This window comes from Antedon mediterranea, chromosome 6 (genome assembly GCF_964355755.1).
Source record: "Antedon mediterranea chromosome 6, ecAntMedi1.1, whole genome shotgun sequence".
NCBI lineage: Eukaryota > Metazoa > Echinodermata > Crinoidea > Comatulida > Antedonidae > Antedon > Antedon mediterranea.
The window spans coordinates 29663063-29680378 of record NC_092675.1 but is presented as its reverse complement, the minus strand read 5'-3'; the positions used below and the strand labels follow the sequence as shown (position 1 = coordinate 29680378).

General features: G+C 34.0%; 3 protein-coding genes across 3 annotated transcripts; 1 reads left to right on the top strand and 2 right to left on the bottom strand.

Moving 5' to 3' along the window:
* Window positions 1–11: 11 nt before the first annotated feature.
* LOC140052255 (histone acetyltransferase KAT6B-like) lies at window positions 12–7194 on the bottom strand. Its single transcript, XM_072097722.1, has 8 exons — window positions 6553–7194; window positions 6006–6156; window positions 4586–4698; window positions 4006–4087; window positions 3474–3572; window positions 3015–3087; window positions 2442–2601; window positions 12–1677 (listed from the first exon to the last, which is right to left on the bottom strand). The coding sequence occupies exons 1-8, from the start codon at window positions 7081–7083 to the stop codon at window positions 1540–1542; spliced, it is 1347 nt and encodes a 448-aa protein (XP_071953823.1). The 5' UTR covers window positions 7084–7194; the 3' UTR covers window positions 12–1539.
* Window positions 7195–9782: 2588 nt separating this feature from the next.
* On the bottom strand, window positions 9783–13730 carry LOC140052566 (UDP-N-acetylglucosamine transferase subunit ALG14-like). Its single transcript, XM_072098175.1, has 5 exons — window positions 13574–13730; window positions 13089–13255; window positions 12485–12607; window positions 11754–11813; window positions 9783–11389 (listed from the first exon to the last, which is right to left on the bottom strand). The coding sequence occupies exons 1-5, from the start codon at window positions 13728–13730 to the stop codon at window positions 11219–11221; spliced, it is 678 nt and encodes a 225-aa protein (XP_071954276.1). The 3' UTR covers window positions 9783–11218.
* Window positions 13731–14226: 496 nt separating this feature from the next.
* Window positions 14227–15896, top strand: LOC140052338 (uncharacterized). The gene is made up of 3 exons (XM_072097859.1): window positions 14227–14385; window positions 14801–14894; window positions 15193–15896. Exons 1-3 carry the CDS (start codon window positions 14304–14306, stop codon window positions 15524–15526), a joined length of 510 nt encoding a protein of 169 aa, XP_071953960.1. The 5' UTR covers window positions 14227–14303; the 3' UTR covers window positions 15527–15896.
* The last annotated feature ends 1420 nt before the right edge of the window (window positions 15897–17316 follow it).

Here is a 17316-nt window from a genome sequence, read left to right as displayed (position 1 = left end):
AAATAAAAATATTTACATTGCTTTGTGTTGCTTTTATTTAACCAAATCAAATTGCATCCATGTTTTAATATCTTACACTCAATCTTACTTAACAAAACTACTTTATAATATGTACAAAAATCGCAACATAATATTAATTGCTATCCATATTTTAACCAATAGACAAAATGAAATTTAATTAAATTGAGATAATATTGAGTGAAATAAAGTGCAGCATTAAGTTATGTGGAAAATAGGGTTTGCTTCTTGTAGGCTTCAGTTTAAATATTGCTACGTGTGTGCACCACACATATTAGTTTCAAACTACTGTAAATTCTTAACAAAAGTTGTCGCAGACAAAATTGTATTCTGCACTACTATACATATTATGGATACTGCCCTCTATAGGCTACTGATCAGAAATAGTTTATCTACAAATAATAATGAAAATAGTGAATTGAATATAAAAATATTAATAAATTTAATATTTTTTATATTAATGAAAAAAAATGTTCCTATTCATATAGATTATGAAAAATATTGTTTGAAACAGCCATAATCGAGTATCATTGAATTTCTTATTTATGGTCATGAATTTTATTTTTATCTCATTCTAGTAATTACCAATTAGAGTCTTACTCTAAATAATATAATACAAAAGATCAGTTCAACTTTGGAAAACATATTATCAATGTATTTTCCAAAACAGCATTGAACACATTTTAAATTAAAGGCGTTACTGTAAGACTTAAGATACTATATACATTGCATATCGGCCTTTGGCGGCATTACATTGAACAAAACAGTAAACGAGAAAAACACAAAAAAACGCCATCAAGATTGCTGTGAATGAAAACATTTTAAACCGTTTTTTTAGCTTGCTTTCTTTTACAACAATGTTGTATTATTATGACAGCTATTACAACACTGCAGCGTGTACATTTACATTTACAAGACATTTCTATGGAAACGATAACATAATATACAATTTTTGTTGGACATAATTGATATTATAAAAGAATTCAGTTCACAATTTTGCATAGTATGACAATTTTCTAAAATAAAAATATTTTATACTAAAGCAACTTAAATATTTCCAACAACTAGTAGAACAGTATAGTATTAAACAGCTTGAATACTCTTGCTTTATTGGTACAGAACATTTCGGAGATTTTATCGTTTTTAATTGTATTATTAGTGTTTCAAATCATAATAGAATACATTCATAATGCCATTTCATCCAATTTTTCTAGTTTCAAATAAATCTAAGAATAACAAATTTATCAATTTCAATTTATGTCTGCTCATTTTGATGAGGAAAATAATTTAAATAAAATCAATAGATTGTTGCAGAAACAAATAATATTCAGAATTATACCGTTATGCACGTACCGTTATGCACGTACCGTTATGCACGTACCGTTATGCACGTACCGTTATGCACCATTAAACATCATGTTCGTTATTTACTACATTTTCACTCTCATTTTACCATGTACCGTTACAGCACTGAACAAAATTAAATAAAACAATAAACACTTTTTTTCTTTTCCTTTGGTTCTACTGTCCTGGTAGATTTGGTTCTGTTTGTAACTTTGCAATGTGTTGATAAATTTTTAAAGCTGGGCCTAGTTTCAAAGCAAGACCAGTCAGCACATCGCTGCGTTTCAACAACAAAAGTGATTTTCCATCAATCTCCTGAGAAGAGGAAAAAACAGTTAATGTTTTCAAACCTAACATACAACCACAAAACAAACTACAGTACTATCAACTCTTGAACTTTGCAATGTGTTTACAATCGTAGGCAATTTTTCTGTATTCAATTTCAATAAACAATTGAAAAAAACAGATACTTATAAGTATGGTATTCATTTTGAAGATTTGTGCAGTCAAGTAGTCAAGTGGTCAAGTGGCCTTCCTAACTATAACATGGTAGTATGTATAGTAAAGAGATATTCTTTGGGAACAGGAAACATACTAGCAATTTTCAATAGGCATGAACTAGGGTATAATGATGTCAAATTAATTAATTCATTGTGTGCATGCAGCAACACTGTGAAACGTGATTCCTCAATATCATTGGTCCAGGAAAAGACAAATTACAGCAAATGGGAAGTTGTAGCAAATCAAAATCTCTGTATTATTGTATATGCTTTTGGTAAAGAAACCTGAACTACTTTTTTCATTCCTCTGTTATACATTATTGCTTGATGTTTGTTTTTTGTATATATTTAGGCAAATTGCCAAGGATTCATTCACTTCTTAAAGGTGGCAATCCTGTTCACAAGATGCTCTACATAAACAAAGTCTTATTACAAGTCTTTGGGAGTGAAGTTAAACAAATCCTGACATGACAGGACTTGAACCCAGGACCCTTGTATTGGTAGCCGAGCATCATAACCAACAAACCCACTCCACAGTCCACTCCACTGTGATGTAACAACGGAGTAATTTCTACAAACCTGTTCCTGAAAGGCAGGAGCTTGGTCAATGAAGCCATTTTCATGGAAGTAGTTGACAACTTGGTTGATATCCCATTCTTCTGGGTGAATCTCAACTAGTGGAAACTCAACACCCGTCTCTATGCAAGCACATATCGCATCAACATTCTTTTTTGGTGTACTACAAAAAGAATGGAATTTTTAAATTTTTTTATTTCAGGCATAAATAATTACAGTAAATACATTATATAAATAAAAAATAAGTTAGGATAGTTAGTATAATATTTTCTGTATAACAATATATAAAAAGATTACTCCTAATGAGTTTTACAAGGCTGTCGTTAGCATATCGTTCCCAATGGTAGATTTTTTTAAAATTTAAATAAATCATCTTTTCTCACTATTGCCTAGAGGGATGCGCTTTTTTAGAGGGGTGGAGGCTTGAGAAATAGTGTGTGGTCTTTGATCATAGACTGACACAAACAATTGTATATAGTAGGACATAAATTATTCAATCAACAGAATCTGTGACTTTAATATAAACACACACATTAAACGTGCATGCTATTAAAAATACGACAATGCATGAGTTACCTTTCATCTTGCATATGATTCATGGAGTCATCTGTTAGCATTGGTTCTGGTGAGGTTGCAACAGAATCCATATCTGTGTAAATAAAAACAACAAATAATTTACAATACAAATATTTATCTTTGAAACACAATAAACATTATATTTGCCTCACGGATGTTTATTAGTTGCTGGTAATAACATAATAGACAGACCTCCACTAGACTCTTCGTTTTTTTATTACGAGTTTTGTTGCCCTACAAAGTGTCCTAAGAGTTTAGATAGACATATAGATTTAGTGCTGTCTACACTATCAAATTAGTTTGACAAAAAAAGTGTGATGTGCCCAAATATGGTAGTGATATGACATCACATTTGTCAAATTAAGTTTGATAGTGTAAACTGGGCTTTAGACGTAAAGGTTTACAGTGTACTCTATATGTAAGCATCACATGACCTACAGTGCAGGTCACATGACCTACCTGTAGAATGAAGATCATCATCCATCCTCTCACTACTGCTGGAATCTCTGTCAAGAATCAGATCATCGTCTTGGATGCAAACTTCACAAACCCATTTACCTAAAAGAGAATGGAACAATCCTAAACTAAAAGTATATACAATGTAAAGCTTGATTCCCCCTAGGATGTTACACAAGGACATCAACGCAAGCATGTTGACCAATGACAAGCAACAGTTTGAATAATTTATCGCTTGTGATTGGTCAACTAACTTGTGTTGCATCTCTAGTAGGAACAAAGCATTAATGCTTTGAAAATATCAAAAGTTGTTAGTATCTAATATGTATAACTAAGGCAATTTATATAACACCTAAATATATTCCCGATTGGATGATTGTGAGTTACATGGCATGCAAAACTATGTATTATTTTTTTGTGTACGAAAAATCTTATTGCATATGAAAAAATCTGCATGAAATCCAATAGCAGTAACTAATAACAATATAGCTAATCAAGGCTAACCACCATCTAAATGATTTTAAACACTGCTTACCAAGGGGTTTCTTGAGAACTGGTGGGCTATGACACACCATATGATAACCCTTATCACAAGCATCACAGAATAACAGAGTGTCCTAAGATGAAACATCAGAAATGTTAGTTTTTTTACAATTAAATAAAACAATCCTTTAAGATAATATATCAAACCTTTCATTACGTCTGTTAAAAGGTACTACTAAAACTCACTACGTTGTATAGTTAGGTAGGTAGTGTGTGCAGTGCTTTAAGATCCAGATAGTCGTCCCACCCAACAACATTCCAAGGTTTCGTCTCATCTCCCTTCCCCATCCCCTAGATCTAGAACAACTCCAAACCACATCCCGCCTTCTTAACTATTGAGTAGTAACTAGACGTATCATAGTGATGCAGCCACAAGAAATAAAGTGGTCCGGTTTTCGCACGAAAAGGAAACAATCTCTGTTCAAGCAACTGGATTGTCAAAGGCCTCTGTGAAAATGTGGTCAGGTTGAAACCTTACCAACCGTACTAGTGGCTACAGCCCTGTAAAACCCCCACTGACTCTGGTTCTAAAAAAGCAAATTTATCACAAATACGTCAAAATCAGCACATACCGCGTTACCAGCGTCATCACACATTGTACATGTTTTGCAGTCAATGCATTGCCATGGTGATCGTCGTGATCGCTCTGCTAACTCTGTTGAATAATTCATGCATGACGGATGCGCTGAAAAATAATAAAATAAAAATGTTATACATTTTTTTTTTCAATGTATAGTCTATCTCAACAACTAATTGTTAGTGGATTAAGGAATCCAGATGAACATCTCGTTTTTTTCAAGTGTAGACAGGCCTTTATGATGTGTAGACCCGTTGATGGCTAAACATCATACAAAGTTGCATCATTACCTTATTTCATTTGATAAAAAATAGAGCAGTCATATTTCAACTCATGAAATAATCTTACCATCCAACTCATAAACATTCATTATTTGTATACTATTTACTAAAATCTTGACAGCTTTTTTGGGTGGATAAAAGAGGGGCCTGTTTTGAAGGGTTTTAAATAAATTTTGTGACATTGTTCCCTTACTGTATACAGTGCTACAAACAAATATATTTGTTTTAAAAATTAAAATCTATAATACACAATTTAGTTTAGTCAGATTGCGCACTGGTTGAGTCACCTTCACTGACTCGCTACTACGTTTCCTGGCTTTTTAGTTTTTGTAAAGCTCTGTCTACACTATCAAGCTTGTATGAAAAACAAATTGTGAGTGACGTACCCAAATATGGTAGTGATATGACATCATCATGTCCATATATGGGCACATCACATTTGTCACATAAAGTTTGATAGTGTAGACAGAGCAATAATTTCTGTCAATTTAACGTAACCTTGCTATCAACAAACACACAAAACAAATTGAACTGGATGCGCTGTGAACTGTGTGGATGGAACAAAGTTATAGACAAAATCAAAATGTAGATAGAGATTTAGTGTATTTGATTTAGAAGCCTTTGTGCAAAACAGAAAATCTTTTTCTTACCCAACTGGTAAACGTTAAACAACGCAAGCTTGTTCATTGAGTACCAACTTAACGTTTGAAAAACTTTATTAACAAAATGTACTCAATGGAAAAACAACACTTAACGGCGGAATGAACATTGATAAACAGTTGTGTAATTAATGAGCTAAAAAAAGTATTAACAACCAAGAATTAAACAAAACCTTCTAAAATAACCAATTGATGCCTATAGTGCTTCCGGGGGGACAAACAGGGTTCATCCTGTTTTTTGTCCTTTTATACCTCACCTGTGGGGGTCACTTTGATTGTTGATCACGCTTTTGTGCGTCACTATTAAAATAGAGGGAATGCCCCACCGGAGTTGTACGCAATTCTTGTTGAATGTTGTGGTACCGTACATTTAAATAGTTACCAAACTGACAAACACTCTCTTCTTTTAGTATACTATTAAATATTGTGTTATTGTGAATTGTGAGTAAATGAGGGAGAGACCATGGCTATATACCTTTGGCATTACAATCTTTACATATCAACAAATCTTCTTTCAGTCCGTAGCGATTACATCTAGCTGTCAGAGTGCAGTAATCACATCTAGGGTCGCCCATTCGACCAATTGGTTCATGATGAAAATCCGGTCCATGAGTTTTCTTGATCCGCTTTTAATATAAAATAGAAAGAAACTGGTTAAAAGTTAAACATATTTAATTGTTTAATATACCAGATATCTTTAAATAGGGTAAGTGTTTCAAACACATATAATTTGTAATACGAGTACTATATTATTATTTGGAAGATTCCTAAATGAATATAGAATTTAACTAACAATATTTCTAATTAGTAATAAAAACTTTTTAGTCTCGTACCGTTCTTAAAAACAAAAAAAGTATGGTAGCGCTTGGTATATAAAACAATTAAGCTTATTTGTTATACAGGACATTGAAATAGGTAGGTCATTTTGGGTTTTGACCACAAGGTCAACCACAAAAATCTATCGCCGTCTCAATCAATGAATGAATTCTTCATAATCGTCATCATATCATGAATTCGCTTACCTTGCGTTTGGCTGGTTTCTGTGGCCTAAATGAACCAGCTTCAGTAATATTTCTAGCAACTAATCTGTATTTATTATCGTGTAAAGCAACTCGTCCAATATCCACTTCCCTTGTGAGAGCATCAGTCAGCCGACGTTTGGTCAATTTACTTTGCGGGCTTTTTGCGTTTAGGAACTTTTCAATGTCGGGGAACGAAGCGCCGTCTGGTGTCGCTCCTTCTTTTTCTTCCCCAATTGACTTTATAGCAGCAATTAAAGTTCTTGTTACGTCTGTAGAATTCAAAACATTACCACTTACATGACTTTTACGCCACTTTGCAGCATTGCGATAGCTTGTACTACCTTTATATTCAACCTTTATAACAATTTCGGCTTCAACAAGGTGTTCAAGCGCACTCTCTACTTCTTCTAACGTTACGCCATTTTTTCGTTGTAGCATGTGGTATATTCGCTCAATGCCTGGCCGCGCCTTGCGGCGACGGAGAGCATCAATCGTTTCCAGGATATCATCTTGATACTTAATTTCAGACATCTATAGAAATTTCAGTTCCAAATTTAACAATATATTACAATTATGGCCGTCTGAATATGTATGTATAACTTTGTCGCGTCACAACTCCTCACACGTACACCTCGCTCTATTCATTCACATGTAAAAACTCAGAATGAAAGGATATAAACCTACGCATGCGCGCTGGCCTTTTGTTCTTACAATGGTTTCAGTTTTGGCTTAAATTTTCGTAGGCCACCAGCTACTTCTCCCCCAATATTGTTGTCTTAAATCATTATCAAATTACAAATTAGATAATGCTTATAATGCTTCCAGATTATAGTTATTTTCTTAATGATTTGATGATTATCCGCTACAAATTTATGGTAGTTTTATGTTATGTCTCAACTCTTCACAATAAGCATCATACACAGATAGAACAATGGACCATGTACTGTATTGTTATTTTTCCGATACCGCAACACGACAGCTCACTCCGTTCGAGTGTAAAACAATTCTGGTTCTTTAGCGCGAACCTCCATGATACTTTGTTTTGAGAAAAATATTATTCAACTAACATAATTATTAATATACAATTCATGTAGGCTGTGACCAACCAACAACTCCCCGCGAGTTCGCGTAGAGCGCACATGCGTTTTGGGATGGAGTAGGGCCTACAGCACATCATTTCCTGTTGGGGTTTTTTTTCGTGGGTGGTTAATACAAAAAATGGGTTATAAATTAGTGCCTACAGAATATTGTTTAACAAAGCAGCAGCTCTACACATCGCAAAATAATAATTAGGCCTACAAATGCTGAAATGCGTATTGACCCGATCATTGTCGAACAAACACGGCCCATGAATCATGATCAAAAGCGGTATAGATTTGTATGTCGCATACATTAATAACCCACTGTAGGCCTTCATATTATTATATAAAATATAAATAAATCAATTAATAGCACGAATTCCTACACAAGAATATTATTAGTAAGTGATGTGACCGCAACAAAACGCATCGGAGAGGCGGCATTGCGGACACTCCATGGTGTGGTGGGGGGTGGGGGGGGGGCATGTAATTTGACCTCATGTTGGATTATTATCTGTAATCTAAACTGTAGGCCTACCCGGAACGATAAGCCAAGGACCATATCCTTAACGTTTTAAATAACTTAATGGTGGCCATTTTGTATCATAAATTATTGTAGTTTGGTACCGAGTGCTTGGTTCGTAACCATGATAATTAAGCGCAGTGACTCACACGTTCACTGTCCAAGCGCGGGTGGTCGACGCGTGACATCAGCGCAAACCTGATTACAAATCAATAAATCATTTTGGTTTACAATCACAGAGAATCCATTCTATGACAACAGTTGGGGAAACCCATGGTAAAGCGAACAAAGAAGGTCACCGCATATCATGTCAGGACCGCGCAAGGCTAAATTTCCAGGAGCCTGCATGCCATTTATGGCGCAGCAGCCCTAAATAAAACATGAATAATACGATTATCATGTTGATTATTGAAGATAATGATGATGATGATGATGATGATGATGATGATGATGATGATGACGACGACGACGACGACGATAACGACGATGATTATGATGATGATGACGACGATGAAGATGATGACGACGATGGTTATGATAATATATGATGATCATGGTGATGATGATGACGACGACGATGATTATGATAATGACGACGATGATTATGATGATGATGACGACGATGGTGATGATTATGATGATGAAAATAACGGACCTAATGATGTTGACACGTAATGATAGACGGCCTACCTAAAGAATGAGACAATGATAATGATGATGATGATGATGATGTCAACGGCAATAGCAACGGTCGCCATGTTATCCCCATTTGTACTGCTACTTATTAAAGGATGGCAATTTGAAAATAAATGATATGCCCTAAATGTAGGCATACTAACCTCAATCAATACGATGAATTCATTATCAACGCAAGTGGGTCCAGAGACTGAGATCGGGTGGTGGCTCCTATAAGTTAAGTTTTAGTTATCATAGATTGTATCGTCCTTTGTTTTTCTTTATCGATTTTTTTTCTTTTTTTCCCCGCTTTTCAGCGTTCAATGCAAATAATCTGTATTTTGTTTCGAAAAAATTCAAATATAGGGTCGGTTTGAGTACTTCTGGAACAGCCACAACTTGTTAAGTTTCTTGTGCCGGTCCTTATTCGATAGCAGTTTAATTCTAAACTATAAACTTGTCCATGGTATTGCGGCTTCGACTTTGTGCGGGCGCGGGAAATGGCGGCGAGCGCAGGAAATCGCGGCGCATAGTGAATCCGCCGCGTCAAAGCAACGCAGGCGCGGCCCTACCGAACTTGTTTGTACTTTTGTCTTGTTTGTAGTGTACGGTATCTATTTAATCTAGGTCTAACGTAGGCCTATATTATTTTAATAAATGAATTATCACGTTTGTCTCCTTTGCGAATTATATTTGGTCTTACGTTTTTTGCGCGTGTTTTACATTATCGGTGAGGAACATTAGCTGACATGCCACAACAAGAGTATCTAAAAAACTACGACCTTCAATCTGGTACGACCTTCAATTGCTGTTTGTCTCTCCGACCATCTACGTTTTTAAAACTTCCTTGCAAATTATAAAATCACAAGAAGTATCAAACATACAACATAATTTGTTAAACGATTTATTTATCTTCACAATACTGTACTGTTTTATGTACAAAAATATATCTCAATATAATAATCCAATTTAATATTATGGAAAAAGTATTTATCAATTACACTTACATATATATTTTAAAACATAATTATTGGATAATTGATATCAAATTCAGTTCAAGCTTGGTTCCCACTAGGACGCAACGCAAGGACGTAAACACAACGCAGGCGTGTTGACCAATGACAAGCGACAGTTTGAATAATCCAGCGCTTGTGATTGGTCAACTCACTTCCGTTGCGTTACGTCCTTGCGTTGCGAAGCTTGGTTCCCACTAGAACGTAACGCAAGGACGTAAACGCAACGCAAGCGTTTTAACCAATGAAAAGCGAAGTTATAGACAGTTAGCAATCAGAAGCGAATAAGCCATCGCTTGTGATTGGTCAATTCACTTGCGTTGCGTTACGTCCTTGCGTTGCGTCGCTAGTGGGAACCACGCTAATGACAACCAAGCATTACATTCAACTGCATACAGTAGTACACATGTTTCAACTGAGTGGGTGGGTAGGAGGCCTTCACCCCAGATATACAATCTCATTCGTAGTTTAATATGATGCCATTTTCGTGGGGGTTGTACACGACTTCAAAAGCTGCTTGGTGGTACAGTATATTCAAATGCATTTTCTGTAATAGTAGTTGTTTAGCTTTTTTTTAGCGTATCAAAAGAGAAAACCTGACTTGGCTTATAAGGAAGATTTGAATGTGGTTTTGGAGAATATTTTCAGTTTTGGTAATAAATGTTGCAGTGATATTCAGATTTTGGGTAAATCTTTTTCTTCACTGCCCACTGAACCTGTCTGTCAGTAAGACTGTAATGTACACCTAATGACATAAAGCTACTATAAGTACTGTTACATATCTTAAAGATATATTGGTCAATTTTGTCTCCCAGATATTAATTGGACCCCGTTGGAAAATGTTTAACTTTCACAGGTTATACTGCTGTTGTTCTTTGTTTTCTGTATCTTGTTTTTTTTTTTTTTTTTTTTTTTTTTTTTTTTTTTTTATTTAATTTTCAGGCAAACATACATGACAACACAGCGGTGCAGCACCCTGAGGATTGCCATGAGTGCAAAGCACTATCGAGATGGCTCTCCATATACTGCACTAGAACATATAAGACAAACATATACACAAGATGCTCTACATAGACAAAGACTTATTATTAAGTCTTTGGGAGTGGAGTTGTAAATTGTCATGAGAAAAAAACCCTGACATATGACAGGACTTGAACCCAGGACCCTTAGATTGGTAGCCAAGCATCATAACCACCAAGCCACAGCTCCACAAAAAATTGTGATGTGTCCGAATATGGTAGTGATATGCCTAAATATCTTCTGTTGTTATTTATACGACTTGTTGAATCAAATAAATTTAATCTGAACATGATGATTTGTTTTGTTATGCTTTTCATTATTTTTTTATTTTTCTAAAGTTAGCAATGATCCAAATTTTAACAAATTTTACCAAGATATTTAGATTTTGGATAAATCTTCTGAAGCGATTCCCATTGAACAATGATATGATCAGCAAAGTGGTACATGATTTTACCAGATAAGGAAAGATGTTGCACTCTACAGATACTCTCTACATATACTTGTATCACCTTCTTCAAACCAAGTATCTATAAAAGGAAGATAAACAGTGCCTTATCTACACTATCAAACTTTATGTGACAAAAAAAGTGATGTGCCCATATATGGATGTCATATCACTACCATATTTAGGCATATCACTACCATATTCGGACACATCACAATTTTTTTTTTCAAACTAGTTTGATAGTGTAGGCAGAGATTTAGTCAATAATTATTTCTTTTCATGGATAACATTTCTTTTCTGAACAAGCTGGCTAATTTATAAACAGAGTACATTTCGATTTTATCAAAGCTCTTTTTCAACTGACTGTTTGGTGATGATGGCATCTGTTTTATATCATTTTATTTTTATTTGTGGTTTTTTTTTTATTATAAATGGTGTGTACTAACCCTCATGATAAAACCAGCAAAACATAGAGGTATACATGTCCCTGGTCCGTTGCAAAGAATCTAAAACAATCAATAAATAATGACAACTTTTATTATAAACAGTAAAACATAATTGTAAATTGATTGATCTCAAATAGGTATGAGGAAAAATGTATTTGTAAAACAAAAACATTTGCCAAATATAATTTTATTTTTATATTAAGATTGTTATTATTCTCTTTTTATATTTTATATATTTTATGCCTATTTAAATTTTGTATATTTTTATGTTTTCACTGAGTATCCGTTTCATAAGCTTTTATATTTTATATACATATTTTTTATAATTGTTAAAGAATACGATTGATGCCAGCATGTTCCTCCTCCCCTTGGTTCCACCTCTAAGCCAAATGATGGGGGCATCATCTAGCCCAGTGGGGTTGAGGTTGTGAACTCTTTTTATCATTATGATCCAAGTTTTCTATTTTTTCTAGGCCACAATCTCTCCAATCCAGACCCATCCTAGTAGACAAAGTTGCTCTAAAGGGTCTTTCGCGGCACCGGTAAATCCAATCAAACGTCAATGTTTCGTTTTTACATGGCTACGTGCATATCGATTGGCGCATAGCCGTGTTGAGCGTCGAGAAAAAAGAAACATTATCGTTCAGTTCGCCAAACCGGAACCGTGCCGGAATAGGTGTGAAAGGCCCTTAATACAAGAAAGGTGTAGACGTGAGGTTGTTTATCCTTACCAAGTCTGGTGCTACTTTGAACACCAAAGGGAATGCATACAGTGTTGAATATAAAGTTGAAAACACACTTGTTATATATGATTGTCTCACTTCTCTACTTCTTGGTATGTTGTGTATTATATACTGAAAAAAAAAACACATTAGCTTTGAATTACAAATAAATCTAATTTGCAATATCTTAAATGCGTGGAGTTGTGGTTTGGTGGTTATGATGCTTGGCTACCAATCCAAGGGTCCTGGGTTTAAGTCCTGTCATAATATGTCATTTCTAATGACAAATTACAACTCCCAAAGACTTGTAATAAGACTTTGTTTATGTAGAGCATCTTGTGTATATGTTTGTCTTATGAACAGGATTGCCACTTTAAAGGATAGTGAATGAATTCGTTTATGGTTATCCTTGGTAATTTTCCTAAATAAAGAACTTATATATGTCCTCATAATTTGTTTTACTTTGATAAAATAAATGTTTTTATTCAATTGAGATTCAATAACATAACATACTCTCAATACCTAGACAACTTTGGGTTGTCATTCATGTCTTGATTTCTTTTGAAATAAAACAATAGTACATACACTGTCCTGGATTCAACTCTATACTTACAGATTCACTGACTGATTTACTACAGGATTCAATGTTTTTCTTTGAATCTTCAAACTTTTTTATTTTCTCGTGACTCATCGTATCTGTATCGGCAACAACATATATCCGAGGTGCATAGCTGTCCGACAGACCACTTAGTAATCGGATAACTTCAGATGTATGCCCACCTATGATTATCAAACACACAACAAGATAAGATTTTAATTAATTTAAATAAAATGTATTTAACTATTGTAACTGCAGAGTTTTATTCTTTCAATATTATATTAATTTTTTTTTTAATGTATAGGTTTAGTTTGTGTTAATTTTCTAGCAAAATTGACTAAAATTGCAATGATTAATTATAGCCTCTGGTACATGTGTGTCACTACTGAAACGTCCCGGGACGAATCGTCCTGCTCTCTCGTTAAACTCGCGGCAACAGGCTGTAGTAGTGTAGATATATAATTCCGAGACTAGCCTAGCAAAACAATTTATGTTCATACCTGATCCTGCAATAACTAATACCTTGATTTTACCATTATGATTGGTACATTTTGATTGTTTTCCTAATGATAACAATACTACGAGTAAACGTGTAAATAAGACTAAAATTATGGCAAACAAAGTTACGAAGATATACAACAGATAGGGCGCAGCCATATTTTTCCTAAGTTTATTAACTATAGAGGGTGCTGTGGTTATTACGATGTGGACGAATAAGTAATAAGCTATTTCTGAAAACGAAATATTAAAACATTGTTTCAGATGCAAAAGCGCATTAACAAATAAAATTACCAGAACATTATGAAAAGTAAATTAGGTTAAACATTTTGTTCTCAAAGCTGTCGTTAAAATAACCAATTGAGCTGGCGGTATCAAGTATTATTGGGTATATCTAAAGTAACCAAAAGATCATCATTCGCATGTTAAATTTATATCACACATTAATTATTCATACATTTTTCACTTTTTTCAAAGTCTTTGTTCTTGTGGCGTTCATTGAGTTTAATCCATGCGTATAAACTATTGTTATGTCAAATTAATAATATTGATTAAACTGCATATGCCTCATAATAAAACAACAAAGTTTAAACCAAAACAATAAAAAGCACGTCTCTAACAGCGTAACGGTCCATACACATGCTGATCTTTTGTTTGTAATAACTTTATGCGCGCGTGTTGATCGTATGGGCCCAGTTGCCTCTTGTCCGGTACTTCATCAGACGGTATACAATGGATCCATTGGAGGAATTTTTACATCCTATAAACCTTAACGAGGTGACACCAGGCACCATTGATACCAGCATTGTTTCAGGTAAAAATACATTAATGTTTATCTTTTTTTTGCATTTTGTCTTTCACTGTTCTTCTTTTGTAAACCGCAAGCAACACTAAAGCTCTGTCCACTATCACACTTTAAGTGATCACAAAATGTGATGTGTCTATATACGGACATGATGATGTCATATCGCTACCATAAATGCACATCACATTTTTTTTCAAATTAGTGTGATAGTGTAGACAGATCATATTTTTCGAGATCCAAAAATGCATATATTGCACTACTATACCAATTCCATTGTTGACTGATTAATAATCTGGCCTTTTTTTTTAAATTTACATTTAGCGTATACACTTATAGATTTAAACTAACATTATAAACTTGTCAGTATTACCACCACTCTTCCCTTGGCCTAAAAATAATGAATGAATACTATTTTGTTATATAGATACTTCAATTGTTGTTGTTGCTATATCAGCAGTCGTGTTTGCTCTTATTGGTATTATGGTCTGTGTCTTAGGACTATTACTATTTAGAATGAGGTGAGGCACTTGACATTTTATTATATAGGGAACTATTATCGATATCCGGACGAAGTCGATCAAAGATTGTAATTTTGCAGATTGTCATCACAGTGTTAAATCCGGAAGAGAACTTTGTAGATTCTGTAAATTGACGTGCTTAAATTTAATCTAATGTTCTAACTTCTGCAGTATTATGCACAATTAAGTATCATCACAACCTAAACAAGTATTTTATTTATAGTGTAATAAAGAGATACGGTGTATATTAGCCTAATTTTTAGTCCTAACTAACTTTGTTGTTACTTTTTATTTGTAGAAACGTTTATTGTCGATCTGAACCTAAAATTGAGGAGGAATGTCATGGATTACGTAACGAAGGACCTGTCCCGATTTCCGATGACGTCATTTCCGTCAGTGATCCTCCTGACGGCCACGATCACCTTGAATGGTGGCATTTTGATGACCATCATGCATCAGAAATCCATACGTCATTATTTTATGTTGATATGGGCGGGTCGAACGTAGGACAAGCTGAATATATTGATATGAGTAATGTGGACTTTGCACCAGACGCTGCTGTAAAACAGAACCCTATTGGTACAACTTATGATTCTACTACACAGGAATGTGAAAATTATGCCATTGAATGAAAGCATTTACAATATTGGACGCGGTCTATTACTAGGCCTACCTGAAATATGATCAAAGCGCTTATGTTTACTGTAGAAGCCAAGCCATAGTACAAACTCTATAAGGTCTAATATACTATTACTATAAAGCTCTGTCTACACTATCAAATTATAATTTAAAAGAAATAAAAAAGAAATACGAGATTCTTGTAAGAGAGTGCCAAGAACATAACAAAAATCTTTGAAGTAATGAAATAAAGTGATCAATCAATCAATATACAAATATTGATGGTTTATCAAATAAAAGAGCCCATTATTCTTGTTACTGAATCAAAGTTAGAAGATAAGTTCATACCAAATGCATATAATTATGATCTACAACAAAACTAAATGTTATGAAGGTTTATTGATATCTTTGTGTATTCATTTTGTATTCCTATCCGTAAAGCTTGGTTCCCACTATGACGCAACGCAAGGACGTAGACGCAACGTAAAGCTTGGTTCCCACTAGCGACGCAACACAAGAACGTAACGCAACTCAAGTGAATTGATTGCTAACTGTCTATAAATTCGCTTGTCATTGGTTAACACGCTTGCGTTGCGTTTACGTACTTGCGTTGCGTCCTATAATGGGAACCAAGCTTTAGAGCTGTATCGTTGTTTGGAATTTCCTCGTCCATAATGATTTTACCGACATTATGACAATTCCACATAACTCTACATTAATGTATTTAAAAATGCATTTATGATATACCGACTTAACCATAATTAATATATAAAGAACATTTATTTTTAATAAGTTACAAATCGAACAAATACACAAACTGGAATTTGCGTAAATAATTCTACTAATCTCAAACTAACAGATCAAAGTCCAAAACAATGCAGCTAGCTCTTGATAAGAAAAAGGAATTTATTTTACGGGATAACACGGTCGGACACTCAGGTTAAAATGGCTACGTTTGTTGGACGATTTTATTCGGTAAGTTCAGTAATTCTATTTACAATAAACATGAATTTGTTATGTTTTTGTCATTTTGTGTAAGTTGAAGTTTATTAGTGAAAAAAATAAATCTATTTTAAATGATATTAAGTTGTTAGCTAAAGTTTCAACAAAATTCACGTTCATCAAAAGATCCAATCGTAAATTGATATATAGTCATGGTAACTAAGAAAATGAGCATAATTTCATATTCACGATATTAGTGAAATAGGTACAAATATTTAAGTTAGTAATTATGGTAACCTCGAACTTTAAAGTGAAAGAATAATTTTATAAACGTTGTCGCTGTTCTTGTACAGATATGCAAGTTTATGTTTTATTTCATAGGCCTATAAACTTCATATTGAATGACTACACTAGTTGATCTAAAGCCATCTTTAGGATTCAGTAGGCATATCGTCTTTGTGTTAACTTTATTTGCTTTTTAAAAGTGTAGTATAGAAAAATACAAGAACATTAAAGCTCAGGTACAGGCATGAATTTTAAATATAATATCTGGTTACTTGTACATAATCAAATATTTGTAACAGAAATCAAGACGAAAAATCATGAATTTCCCCTAATATGGTCAAATACAAAATTTGGCAAAATTCTGCCCAAAAACACAGGAAAGACTTTTTTCAGTAGTTAGGTAGTTAGCATAATGTAATAACATGTCTGGTGACTCCCTAGAAGGTGAAAAAAGATGGTGGATATACGGTGGATAATTTTTGCTATAGCATGAAAATAAAATTCTGAAGTTGAATAAAAATACCAGAAATGTAAAATTCAAGTTATATTACCTATATTTAGTCATCTGATAACATTT